This window comes from Sciurus carolinensis, chromosome 10, assembly GCF_902686445.1.
Source record: "Sciurus carolinensis chromosome 10, mSciCar1.2, whole genome shotgun sequence".
Lineage (NCBI taxonomy): Eukaryota > Metazoa > Chordata > Mammalia > Rodentia > Sciuridae > Sciurus > Sciurus carolinensis.
This window is the reverse complement of record NC_062222.1, coordinates 77,028,615-77,043,604: the sequence shown is the minus strand read 5'-3', so window position 1 is coordinate 77,043,604 and position 14,990 is coordinate 77,028,615. Positions and strand designations below refer to the sequence as shown.

The 14,990-nt window shown below is 30.8% G+C and overlaps 1 protein-coding gene across 2 annotated transcripts in view; it reads left to right on the top strand.

Annotated features, from left to right (window-relative positions):
* Positions 1-14,990, top strand: part of Bmp2k (BMP2 inducible kinase) — a 143,681-nt gene that overhangs the window by 58,599 nt on the left and 70,092 nt on the right. For both annotated transcript variants that reach the window (XM_047567040.1, XM_047567039.1), the window contains exons 6-7: positions 508-589; positions 6,306-6,438. In XM_047567040.1, coding sequence (XP_047422996.1) covers positions 508-589; positions 6,306-6,438 — 215 coding nt within the window. The remainder of the gene's footprint in view (positions 1-507; positions 590-6,305; positions 6,439-14,990) is intronic.

Genomic DNA, 14,990 nt, shown 5'->3' with positions numbered 1-14,990 from the left:
GTGTCTTTTAGTTCTAAACAGTTTATGTTGGCAGTTGGTAGTAGAAGTATACATAATGTGTGTATTTAGAATTATGACAATTATTACTTTTAAAACAATTATAAAATACTTCAACATTTACTACATATGCAAGGAAGTATATTAGCATCCATAGAAACAACTACTTTAAACATATCAATTAAGTTCTTGAGAGGGTAGAAGTTTTACTTTTAATAGATTAGATAAGGAAACTATTATAGTCAAATTGTATTGTTTCACATAAATTCAAGAGAAATTATTTCTAGTTCTACCAACATTAAGATTTTTATAATAAAAGGAATTAGGCTTTTATATTATTAGAGATTTGTACTTGTTGAATAAGGTGTTTTTAATGAACTTTTAGAAATAATATCATTTCTATATAATGTTATTGAACTTCAAAGGTTTTTCGTAGTATCTTATAAACAATATTATTATTATTATTATTATTTTTAATTTCACTACTCCATTTCACTTGTTTACTGCCAGGTATACGACTCTGTCATACAGAGCCCCTGAAATGATCAACCTTTATGGAGGGAAACCCATCACTACCAAGGCTGATATCTGGGTAAGGCTAAGAAAGACTGAAATTTGCTCTAACTAAATAAAAAAATCTGATTTTAGTTGACTGTTTTCCTGTTGCCTCCAGAAAAGCATTATCTAATGAGCAGAAAAGACTAGTATGCAGGAGAACTTCTTATTCAGGAGAAGAAAAATACTAGAACCTTTTATCTTCTGAATCCTCAGATGGAAAGCTTACATATCAAAAAACAATGAACTTACATATAATGTATCTGTTTATCATAGTTTTTGTATTTAGATTATACATTTAACTTTTTTGATAGAGTGGAATTTTTAGTTGATCCCAATATAGAAGAGCTGAATATAACTCTTAAGTAATTACAAGATAATTTTTCAGGTTATTTTAGGATCCTTTTAATGGAAGCTGACATGAGAAATTTTTTTTTCTAATTCTAAACATCCAATTTGACTATATTGAAATTATTATTGCCTTAGCTATCTAGATTAAATTATTGAGAAAGATTTTGTTTCTCATAGTTGAACTTTATATTAGAATTGCAACATCTCTTTAGAGTTTAAACTCTTTATTTTAAATGTGCATTTATTTAAATTTAATGACTGTTTAGTCATAATTACCATTAAGGAACCTATTGGAAATAGAAGAATATAATTCTTTGAAATAGCTCTGGGATTTATGAAAAAGGTCAGATTTAATTTGTTTTTAAAGCAGTGTTCATAAAGTAGTCAATTGTAATGTATGAAATCAAGTTATTATCTTCTGGATTTTTCTCCCCTGTTCTTGGAATACCAAACAAAATCTTAAGGGATAGGTATTCTAATAAGGTAATAAAAAAAAAAAAATTGATATCTCTTAATTTGTTTACGTAACATATACATTCTCATTAAACAGTTACTGTTGTGATTGTTGAATTTTAAGCTATATATATGATTGAAGTAAATTGCAAGTAAGTTCTGTTTTGTTAATGTAATACTACACTGGCTTATATAATTCAAATTTGATTTGCTTTCCCTGGGATTAACATTTGACTCATTGGATGACTTATATTAAAATTGAGGGTTATGTATAAGGTAGAAAGCAATCAAATTGAATCTTAATTTATATAATGAAAATATTACAAGAAGTAATAGGTGAACTCATTTTTCTTGCAGAATTTGTGACTGTTCAATTTCATGTTATCTGAAAAAAGTATTTTGACAACAGTTAAGCAACAGACATCTTAGCATCACTCCTGTTTTGAAACCACCTTGGTTATTAAAACAAAAATATTGTTCTCCCAGCACACAATCATTATCCAGTATCTTGACACAAAGGAGGAATCTTTTTTTCTTGTTATTTTTTTCTTAAGAATTAATACACATGCAAATAGGTACTCAGATAAAAAAGAAACATGAAAAATAATCAGAAAATAGTATCTATGTTGATATGCTTGAAAGAGATAGATTTTTAATTTCAATGAAGCCATTTTTATGGTTCCCTTACTTAGCTCAGGTTGAGCTGAAATATGCCATTTTAGGTGTGAGTTCAAGAATCCAGAAAAAAATATTCAATTCATATTGGTTAAGAATTATATTTTTGATACTGCTTTAGGGTAGTGCCGACAGAGAATTATAATGTCAGGTTAAAGTATTAGCATGTCATATTTTTAAAAAAATTTTTTTTCCTTAGAAGTTTTCATTGTAGGTTATTTTTATTTTGAAATCCTGGATGCTGATTTTATTAAGTATTAAAAAATTCAGCAAGAGAGCCTTCATGTTACCTGTTAATGTTAAAAACTGAAGTTGATGGTGCCTTCAAAATTCGGTCTCTTGTTCCCTCCCTTTTCTTGTATAATTCTCATATCAAATGGAATGAAATGGAAATACCTTTGGTGTCAAGTAGAACACCTCATTGTGTTCATGCTATGTAAAGCCAAGTGTTCAGGTTCACATTTGTATATTATACTGGTGTTGCTAAAGTATCTGGGAATCTCAACAATATTTATTCTAATATACAGGAGAAATTGCTAAAGATCTGATTGATATGATAATACTCTCTGAAGTATAGATCTCCTTTGCTTTGACTATCTGGACAGTGGAAAGAATATGTAATTTAATGCAGATATTAGCCCTTAATACTATTTTCTTTTTTAGTGCTATTAAGGGAGTCTTATTTTCAGTTTTCTGTGTATGTTTTAAACTGTTTTCCTTATGAAAAAAAATCTTTAAGTATATTGAACTGGTTATTTCTATTTAAAATCTTTACAATTTTGTTAGTCATTCAATCACCCAGTAATGTTTCGAACCAATATGTTGAAATTTCTTTTTTCCCCACATTTTTTATTGGTGCATTATAATTGTACGCAATGATGGAATTTGTTATTACGTTTTCATACTGCACATAATATAACAATAAAATTTGGCCAGTATCACTCACCAACACTTTCCCCTCCCTACCTGTCATCCTTTAGTCCCTTTGCTCCACTGATCTCCCTTTGATTTTCATGCGATCTGTCTCTACCTTTCTTTTCCTTTTTCCTCTCTAGCTTGCACATATGAGAGAAAACACATGAACCTTGACCTTCTGAGTTTAACTTATTTCACTTAATATAATAGTCTCTAGTTCCATCCATTTTCCTGCGAAGACATAATTTCATTTTCCTTTGTGGCTAAACAATACTCTTATCATGTATGTATACCACATTTTCTTTATTCATTCATCCATTAATGAATACCTAGACTTGTTCCATAGTTTGGTATTGTGAATTGTACTGCTGTAAACATGGGTATGCATGTTTCACTATGATATGTCTTTAATTCTTCAGGATAAATACCTGGGAGTAGTATAGCTGGGTCATATAGTGGTTCCATGCCTAGTCTTTTGAGGAACTGCCACATTGATTTCCATAGTGGTTGTACTAATTTACAGTTTCAACAGTATAAAAGTGTTTCTTCTTTCTTACATCCTCTCCAGCATTTATTATTATTTGTATTGTTGATAACTGCCATTCTGAATGGTGTGAAATAAATCTCAGTGTAGTTTTGATTTGCGTTTCCCTAATTGATAATGATATTGAACATTTTTTCATGTAATTCTTCATGTAATTTTCATGTAATTTTTTCATGTAATTAGAATTTTTTCTTTTGGGAAGTGTCAGTTTTCATTTGCCCATGTATTGATTGGATGATTTTATTTTTTTGGTGTTAAATTTTTGAGTTCTTTGTATATTCTAGATATTAATCCTCTGTCAGAAGAGTAGTTAGCAAAGATTTTCTCTCATTCTGTAGTTCTTTCTTCATATTCCTAATTGTTTCCTTTGCTGTGCAGAAGAGGTTTAACTTGATGTCATTCCATTTATTAACTCTTGGCATTATTTCCTGAACTTTAGAGGTCTCTTTTCTTTCCTTCTCTTGCCTAATTGCTCTGGCTAGAATTTTTAGCATTATATTAAATAGGAGTGATGAGAGTGGACGTCCTTGTATTGTCACAGATTTTAAAGGAAATACTTTCAATATTTTTCCATTTACTATGAGTTTGGCTTTGGGCTTTTCATAAATCAACTTTATGATGTTGAGGTAGGTTCCTTCTATCCCTAGTTTCTTCAATGTGTTTGTCATGAATTGATGCTAAATTTTATCAAAGACCTTTTTTGCATCTATTGAGATGTCTAAGTGATTTTTTCCTTAATTCTACTTATGTGATGAATTACATTTATTGATTTGCATATATTAAACCATCCTTGCATCTCTGGAATAAAACCAACTTGATCATGGTGTATACTTTTTTAAATATGTTGTTGAACACAATTTACTAATATTAAGTATTGCATCTGAGTTCATCGGGGATATTGTTCTGTAGTTTTCTTTCCTTGATGTTTCCATATATGGTTTTGATATAAGTAGGATACTGGCTTCATAGAATGAATTTGAAAGTGTTCCATCCCTTTCTGTTTAATGGAGTAATTTGAGGAGTGTTGACATTATTTCTTCTTCAAAGTTTTGTAGAATTCAGCTGAGAATCTGTCCGGTTCTAGATTTTCTTTGATGGAAGGGTTTTTATTACTGCTCTATCTCATTACAAGTTTTTGGTCTGTTTAGTTTTTCTGTTTCCTTTTGATTCAGTTTTGGCAGGGTGTATTCATCTAGAAATGTGTTCATTTCTTCTAGGTTTTCCAATTTATTGGAGTGTAAAGTTTTCATCATAGTCTCTAATGATTTGCTGGATTTCTGAGATGTCTGTGATGATTTTTCCTTTTTCATCTCTAATTTTATTAATTTGGGTTTATTCTCTTTTTCTTTTGGTTAGTTTGGTTAAGGGCTTATCAATTTTCTCTTCGAAGAACCGTTTGTTTGTTTCATTGATCTTTTGTATTGTTTTTTATTCTTGAGTTCATTGATTTTTGGCTTTGATTTAATTATTTCCTTCTACTGGTTTTGGAATTGGTTTGTTCTACTTTTTCAAGGGATTTGAGATACATCATTAGGTTCTGATTTTCTTAAGTAGACATTCATAGCTATAAACTTTACTCTTGGAACTGCCTTCAGAAGTGTCCCAGAGATTTTGGTATGTTTTATCACTATTCTCATTTGAGTCTTAAGAATTTTTTAATTTTTAGTTTTGTTGTGTTGATTTCTGATTTTATTCCTTTATGATCTGATAAGATACAGGGAATTATATCAGTTTTTTTTTGTATTTGCTAAGAGTTGTGGCCTAAAATGTGTTGAACTAATATATTGAAATTTCTAGAGCATTAAGCTTTTTTCATTAGAATATTATTACTATATTGAAAATGTTTTGTAAATTAATATTGTTAAATTTACAAAGGTATTTCTGTATATTGCCATCTTCATAGTAGTTATAAAAGATTGTGCACTTGTTACTTAGTTGTGCTTGTCTGGGAAGCTTATTTGCTACTTTATAGGTATAAGGAAAGATTTTATGCAATTTGTTAAGAGGAAATGCCTCTTACATTCTTTAATACAGTTATAATTTTTGGAGCCAGAAATCCCCTTCCCCCTTTTTTAAAAAATACTTCTCAGATTTGAGAGGAGCTGCTGTTCTAGACACAGTTTGTGTGTTAGTTTTGCCTTTATCGTCAGTAAGTAGATTCATTGGTAAGATATTTGTGAAATCTTGTAGGCTGTGCACACAGAATCATTCCTTTTTGATATGATAAATATAATTAATACAATATATAATAAACTACACAGAAATAGAGATCTAATATCTATAGTATGAAATAATGACATAGGTGCCTGGTAAATAATCAATAAAATTAATTGATGGTTGTCAAGTTGTGCTAGCTAACTTGTTTGGAATCCTGGGATTTAAAAATCTGTTTTATAATGAATTTTTAATAATTCTGTTAGAAAGAGCTTTGTACTTTCTAGGTTATATGCTGTAGTTATATGTATATTTTTTCCTTGTGGAAGAAACGGTATATTTAATATCAAAAAATGTCTTTTTTTTTTCCCAAAAAGGAACTGGCTATGTCTAATTTTAGTTAAATCATTCACAATCCAGAGCAATTAAACCAACTTGCCAAGATGTGATAGAAAAGTATGGAGATGATTAAGTTAAATGTCTTTTAAAAAATCAAATGCATTAACTTGTTTAAGTAATAATTTGTTAAAAGATTGATTCAATATGGAAACATTAGAGTTTTTATTTATTAAATAACCTTCAAATTTTCGTTTTCTGCTGTTTTTATGTTTTGTGGTTGATCAGTTGAGCTGTGATGATATTCATGCTTCTTTTTTTGCAGGCCCTGGGATGTTTACTATATAAACTTTGTTTCTTCACTCTTCCTTTTGGTGATAGTCAGGTTGCTATCTGTGATGGCAGCTTTACCATCCCAGATAATTCTCGATACTCCCACAACATACATTGCTTAATAAGTAAGTACTTGGAAAAATATGTGAAAAATTATGATACTGTTTTAGTATCCTGTTATTTACACCCCTTTGCTTAAACCTTGCTTTTTAATTTCATGAGTTATAATTTTGTGAAACTGTAGTAAAGAAAAAATATTCTATAATATGTTGATATGACTTTTATAGGAATGAAAGCACTATAACTATTGATTAGTATGAGGATATATTTTTATACCTGTAGGTAAGATTTAGTAGCATACAGCAGAAATTATATATAATTAAGGCAACTGGAATTTTTGAGAGCACTTATATTTAATTTTTTAGTTTCTGTACTTTTGAAATCAAATATCCAAAGCTATTGATTCTTTAAATGAAAACATTACTAATTTTAGATTATAGTTTATTTTGCTACCTTTTATAAATACCTATACTTTATTAATGTATAGATAAATACAAAGCAACCAAGTAATATCAGAAAGGGTAGTCTGGCAGGCCCTTCATTCCAAAAGAATACTTCAGTTTTCCTTCTAGCTTCTTTTAAGATTTTTTCCTTCCATTTAGATAGATATTGTTTTTTCATATTTAATATACACACATGGTAAAAGTTTGGAAGAAGATACTGTGAGGGTAAGGAAAACCATCAAACAAATATTAAAATATATTAGGAACTAGTAGTAGTTAAACAGCACCTGTCCTCACTGATTTAAATTGTTTTTAGCATTTCTGCATTTTAAGTGCCCCTATTGTAGCCTCTAGCTTAATGGCAGAGAATAAAAGGTCAATTTAAACATATTTGATGTTAGCATGATACAGATAGCAGTTCAGCTCCGTGAAGAAAAATATGTAGAAATAGAAAAACTTCTTAGCCATTTTTGGATAAAAAATAAAGCTGGATCTATACCTCATTTTTATGTTAAAATTTTACATCAAAGACATATATAAAAAATAAAACAAATATACTTGAAGAAAATAGGTGTGAATTTATTTATAAGATTAGAAAGTGGAATTAATACACCAGGCAGTCAATCCCCTAGGAACTGTAAATATTAATCCACTTTAAGTCCTTAAAAAATGTCCCCAGGTTTATGAACTAGCATGGAGTTAAATGATAAATTGGAAATATTACTTGTTACTAATATGACGAATGATTGACAAATGTTATAATTTATGAAACTTGTGTAAATCAAGAAGAAAAGAGTAGTCTGGTGTGGTGGCATACCTGTAATCACAAATACTTGGGAGACTGAGGCAGGTGGATTGGGTGTTTGAGCAGTCATGAACAATTTAGTAAGACCCTGTGTCCAAATTGAAAAAAAAAAGAGAATGGGCGTATAGTTCAGTGATAAAGTGCCAGGAGGAAAATAAAAGAAAAAGAAAAAAGTTTAGAAGAAAAAGGAACTAAGAGAAAATCTACTCTGACTTTGCAAATGTATTTAAAACACAATCATTCATTTCTGCAATGTTGATTCTTCTACACGTTGGAAATTGGTGAATTATGTCAAAAATTACTTTGTGTCACGTGAAGTGTTTTTCCAAGGCACAAGAACCAGAATATGGAGTGAGAAAGGAAGTTTAACTTTCAGAGGAAAGGAAATAGCTAAAGCTTGGTGGCTGTACTGCTGGCATGAATACTTTTGCTCTGTTTTGAGAACATTGAATATGAGTGCTCAGACTTGAGGTTTTCTCCCCAGAGAACTTTATCTCTGGGTTTTTTTTTTGTTTTTTTGTTTTTTTGTTTTTTTTTTTTTTGTTGGTACCAGGGATTGAACTCAGGGCTACTCGACCACTGAGCCACATCCCCAGCCCTATATTGTATTTTATTGAGAGTCAGGGTCTCACTGAATTGCTTAGCACCTCGCTTTTACTGAGACTGGCTTTGAATTTGACATTCTCCTGCCTCAGCCTTTTGAGCCACTGGGATTACAGACACTGCCAAGCCCAACTCTATCTCTGTTTTATGTGATTCTCTACATCTGAGTGACCACCTACTTTATAGCCTCGAGGCTTTGCTTTTATCTTCACTGGTTGAACAACTGTCAACATTGTTTTTATGTGTTTCCTATGCTTGTGGCAGCCTCCAATCAAGTTGAGCTACTTGTCTGAGCAGTACAAATTACTAGCTTTTGTTAGCCCTCCAGTGACAGACTTAAATAGTTTTTAAATGGCCCACCCCAGTTGTTTTTCCTTTGAGTCCCATTTTGTCACGCCATTTTGCAAAATGTGAATGTCTTTCATAAGAGCAAATATACCTTAAAGTATAACAATGGATCCTTAACCTTCCCTGTCTTATCTAGTTATTTTTTACCTTATTGTCCAAAGTTTAGGTCATCAAAAGCATTAAATAACTGTTGATTGGAATGCTCAAAGATTAGATTGAGGAATTTAATTATTGTGTGCCCTATTTGAATTTTAACCTTTTTATAAATCATTTTAGCTATACCTCTATTTTGTTGCAAATTATAATGTTTTAGTAATAGTTAGATTTAGGATTTTTAGTGGGAATCTTGCAATGTCTTAGTGTCTCTGATGTTCTCATTAAGTAAAATTGTATGAGAGACTGGCAGTTTATACACTGATATATGATTTATTACTAAAATCTTATTTTATCATATCCCCCCCATATGTGTGTGGGGGTATGTGCTTATGTAATGGGAAGATAAATACTTTTGATAGTTTAGGCTATAATTGGATTTTGGTTAATTGATATTTTGTATCAGATACTTCATTGTCAATAAGTATGCAAATTTTATTTCTTATCATTTTAAGTACAGATTTGTGCTCAAATGAAAAGGGGTGAATAAAGTAGAAGCATTCAAGTCAATCTGTAATTATAATATCCCAATGTTTTATCTCCTGTCAATGGGATTTTATGGATTTTATTTTTAAAATATTGTCTTGAGTAATAAAAGAGATTTTTAAAACTAGAATACTTATCTACAGTAATTCTTTTATAGGCAATATTTGAATTCTTTGCAATTCTGTTTTTTTCTTTCTTTCCCATGCAGCCTTACCTATCTCCCATCATCCTATTTAGATATCTGTGTGTTTATGATATGCCATTAATGATGCTTTCAGCAAACCAAGAATATTGCATAGCTGTGCCCATAGTTTGTGAATGTAAAACTGTTAATTGTTTAATATCTATGCAATATAATTGTTCCCATATATTAAGATAAAGCATAAAAAGACTTATATCCTTTTAGTATTAGTGATAGCACAAATGATATTTACATCCATTTTATATGACTCAGAATTTTTCAGAATGAAAAAGCCATAACAAGTCTTGGTTAAAACTTAGGGTTTGTGGTTACCTAGGTTTTTGCATATACTTTTGATTATCAGTAATTTGATAAAGGGATTATTCTTATTACCTATTATTCATAAAGCTCAATTTAACTTAATTTTATCTTTCTTTCCTGTAGACTTTTCTTCTTAAAAGTAGCAGAGTCAATCAGTTATTTATAGAGTTTTTCTTCATAGGTTATATTGACTTTCCCAATAGATAAATAATGGAGTTGCCCCAAAGTGTAAGAAGTACTTTCCATTTCTGGATTCAATAGTTGAAAAGAACTTAAGAGAACATTTACAGGGAAATAAGAAACATAACTAAGAATATTACTGGATAGTTATGAAGGTTGAACAGAAGACTGGTTGCCTTAGATTTCTTTTAGCTCCTCTGTTGTAAGATGGTTAAAGAGTACATTGTGAAGATTAAGAGCAAGGCTCATAGAGCCAAATAGCCTCAGTTTGCATCTGCTCTGTCATTTATTTGGTAAGGAATATTGGACACTTCCATTTATCTCAGACTCTTATTCCTAAAATGAGTGTACTAAAAGTATCTACATCTTAGAGTTCTTGTGAGAATTAAATGAATTATGAAAAGTGCTTCTTAGCACTTAGTAAAAGATAGCCTTTAATAACTCCTGTCATCACTGGTGTACACATTACTATTGCAGCTAGTACTGATAGCATTATTGTATTCTTGAGCTAACATAATTTTTTTTTTTTAATTGTAAGCAAATGGGCTATAACTTGTTTCTCTGGTTGTACATGAAGTAGAGGCATATCATTTGTGTAATCACATATCTATATAGGGTAGTGGTGTTTGATTCATTCTGTTATTTTTTCCCCTAATTTCTGATAACTAGGACATCTGCTGTCAGATAATTGTTAGTGTGCACTTGCTCTGTAGAGGTTTCTTTGAAGCTTTAAAGTGGAACTTTTGGGTTAATGGTGAATCTATCAGAAGTTTACTATAAATTGTAATACATTCCAGAATATACTGTTAAAATATAACTACTAAAATTATTTTTCCTCACCTCTTCATTTTGTGCAGTGAATATCAGGGAGAAGCTTTGTTTTTCTTGCTTTTAGGTCTGCTCACTTACTGTTACTTTATGATTTCTTTTTTCTCTTTTCTGTTGGTCATTCTAATTGTAAATATTGTGGGGTTTGTTGTTACATATTAATGCATGCACATAACATAATTTGGTCAATTTATTTCCCCAGTGTGTCCCCTTTTGCTTTATGATTTCTTAATTAAACTCATAGCAGTACATCTTTTGGGGTTAGATTTATTTTAGTACTAATTTTGTGGGAAACCTGGAATTGTATTGCTAGTTTTAATATGCTTAAACTTATTATGGAAATTTAAAATATATAAGCAAGTATTGATAGGACAGTGTAATAAATCTTTATTTTACCTTCCATCTAGTTTCAGTGATTTAAACTCATGGCCAATCTTGTTTCATCTACACCCTCACCCATTTTCCTGTATTATTAAAAAAAAAAAAGTCAGGCATTTTAATGTACTTAAAAATAAAGATAAGATTTTCATGGAGGTTTTCAGTCATTGGCACTGGGGTTACTACTTGGGGAGCTGTAGAGAGAGGGCTTTGATCAATAACTTCTAGGGGACAGCTACCAAGACTATCCCAAATATACTTTCTCAGAATATTTGTAGTGCCACTTAGTGTCTTGTTTATGATCAGATATATTTATTATCAACTGTCAAACATAGTCTTATTTCAGTAGTACCTAGAATAAGGTATGTAGGGTACATATACTTAACATACAAGTTTCGATAATAATCTCCGTAGGTTGACAGATAAATATAATAAATTAATGCTGAAAATCTTTATAGTTTAAAATTAGAGTGTACGTTTTTCAGAAAAATTTATAAAAGAATAGACTGGGTGTTTCTACTTATAGGTAAATTACAGTCAGTGTAATAAAAAACTGTGGGAGAGGAAAAAGTGTCTTTATGGAAGGAAAAAATTTGAAAAATTTTAAGCAGGAAAGTGCTTTTGAGACTTCTAACAAAAGTATTTTCCCTTTAAATCTGTTGAACTCTTTGACTAGAGATGGTAGTTCATCTTTGATCAGAACTAGGCATGGATCCATTGCTTTGGGTAACTTGAATGGTAACTATTTTGGCTTGGATTCTCGATTAAAACAACTTGGCTACTGCTACAGCAGCAAGTACTTCCTTTAGCTGCTGTTTTTGTTGGAATGTACAGGGATATTGTACTTTCCTATGCAATATTAGTATAAACATAATTCAGCTGCCTCAGATAAATGTTTTTTAATAGGATATGTATGATAACATCAGTAGGAAGTATTGTGGTGGTATAATCTTATTTTACTGTCAACGCTAAGACTTTTTTTGTTATATTAGTAGTGTTCGTGTCAATAGAATTACACAATTAAGATGAGTAGAGAACTATTTCATATCTATGTGGCCAAGTTAAAAAAAATTGATTTTATACTGGAAGAGGAATCAGGGTCAGTGGTAATTGGTTTTGTGATGATTTACACGATCATTTTAAGTTGAGTAAACAAGGGTATTTTCTATCTTCTCTGCTATTTTTGTTTTGTTTTTAAACGTAATCATCCAGTATTGCTTTTAGATAAACTGAGCACATCTATTCTTAATGCATTCCTTCTCTGAGAGCATATTAGGAGTTCATAAAACACTAGAGTTGAGGTTTAATCATTGTGAGAGAAAACAGTTTTGGACAAAGTATTTGAAACTTGAAGCTTTCACTCTTGATAGATATGTCCCAATGTTTAGCTGGATTAGAACTGATAACTCTATTTTAGATTATATCACTCAGTAATCTAGCAGTACATTTTATAATTCTCTATATGTTCAAGAAATTTTATTTAAATACTAAGTGATGGCTCATTGATTATTTTTTAAATGGCTAGCACTACTCAATTTAAAAATATTCAGAGATGAAAATGTAGCTGTTTTCTACCTGTGGGTTGCAGGAATGGTCATTAGTCTTTTTATAATTTTATTTATTTTTGGTACTGGGACATGAACCCAGGGTCACTTTACTACTAAGCTACATCCTGACCCTATTTATTTTTTTAAATATTGAGACAGGGTCTTGCTAAGTTGCTGAGGCTGGCTTGAACTTGCAATCCTCTCTTCAGCCTCCCAAGCCACTGGAATTACAGGTGTGTGCCACAGCACCATACTCATACTTTTGAGTTTAGAATCAAATCAGATAGGTACAGGGTTTAATCAGCTAAAACTGTCAACTTTAATGAATATTCCTTTTCTGAAAATCCAAAATCTGAAAGGTTGGACTTGATGTCATAGTGGTAAATTCCACGCCAACTCATGTCAACAATAGTAGTCAAAATGCAGATTTTGTAAAAGTATAAAATTTTCTTCAGGATATGTATAGAGGTATATATGAAACACAGGAGAATTTTGTGTTTAAACTTGGGTCCCATCCCTAAGATGGTTCCTGGTATATATGTAAATATTCCAAAATAAAAAAAAAATTGCAAAATCAGAAACATTGGTTCCAAGCAATTCAGATAATTTTCAAACTGCATTGATTAAAGCAGATTTCAGAAAAAAAAAAAAATCTGTATCTAAAGCCAGATGGGTCCATTGTTCTGCACCCAATCCCTAGATTTACCTACACTCAGTCATAGGCAATGCTATAAAGCCATAGATTCTTCCCCAGAGACAAGGCACGTGCAAAACATAATTTAGTAGAGAGAGCATGTATGTTCTGAGAATAACCTCATGTGAAAGGAAGAGCAGAACACATATAAGCATTTCTTTTTTGTTGTCTGATTAGACAAATCATTATCTTTTCCATGGGGAAATAATTTATAATAATAGAGAGAGATCATAGTAGTAAACTAATGCAGTGGTTTCAAACTTTTTTGACTGATCCAGTGTAAAAATATGTTTTAGTTACGACCTGGAACATATGCATATGCTTTTGCACACATGTGAGTTGAATCAAGTTTCATGAAATGTTGCTTGTACTTGGCACATTATCATACCCTAGTATTTTCTCTCTTGATTCATTAGATACTAGACATGACCTTTTGAATGAGTTTATGTCAATAAATGGGATAAGTATAGTTAGACAAACTGAAATGGCTTGAGCAGATATGTATTCCCATATGGAAACATGAGCCCCAGGAATTGGAGGTCCTTTTATTTGCTTATAAGATAACCTTAGGGGTTGGGGCTGTGGCTCAGTGGTAGAGCTCTCTTGCCTCCAATGTGTGTATGAGGCACTGGGTTTGATCCTCAGCACCACATTAAAAAAAGAAAAAAAAAATTAAAAGAGAAAGGTAACCTTGGGTTCTATCTCCACTCTTGTCTTGCTACCTGATCTTTAAAGTATGTGGTGGTGTGCTTAACTTTTTTTTTATTAATTTTTTAAATTTGTTCTAATTTGTCATACCTGACAGTGGAGCTTAATGTTAAAGATAGAATTACTTGTATATCAGTATTGGTAAGAACATAAAATCTCAAATTTACTTCTTTCTATTTCTCTCTAGATACTTAAAAAGTTTTTCTTGGAGTAAGCCAGACCCCCAGGGAAGTGTATTCCTGTATCAGTTTTCTACAACCGTGTAGAATTTCTTAGGCTTTTAGGTATTAAGCCACTAGACCACACTGGAGGAGTGTGTAAGGTGTGACCACATGTCACTCATTGTAGTTCCTTAAGGATGTTCACTCTATGTGAGTTATCTTTAGAATGACTTGAAGGAGAATTTGCTCTTTTATGTCAAGAATACTGTTTTTCTTTCTTATCTGGTTTGTGGGTCACTGATTCATGTAATAGATCATGTTGCTCTATTTATATTGACAGAGAGTGAAAATTTTGGGCCTACATTTAGAACCAAATCTTATATATATATATATATATATATATATATATATATATATTTTTTTTTTTTTTTTTTTTTTTTTTTTTTGCGGTGCTGTGGACTACACTCTATGAACTGAGCTATATCTCCAGCCCCTCATTTGTATTTTCTTTGCTGACCTCATTATGCTGTCCCTCTCACCCCTGCTCAGTGAATTACTTTTCTATTAGTCCTAATTTTCTTGTATATGTAAGAAATCTTATGTTCTGTGTGCTACTTCAAGTTTTTATTGAAATAAATATTTATAATTAGCTAATGTTGAAACTAGATTTTAAAAGTCAAATAAATTGTTAGAATAGAAACATAAAAAATAGAAACAGAAAAATAAAATAATAATATTATAAATTTGATACTTTTTATGATTTGGTTGGTTTTAAAATTAT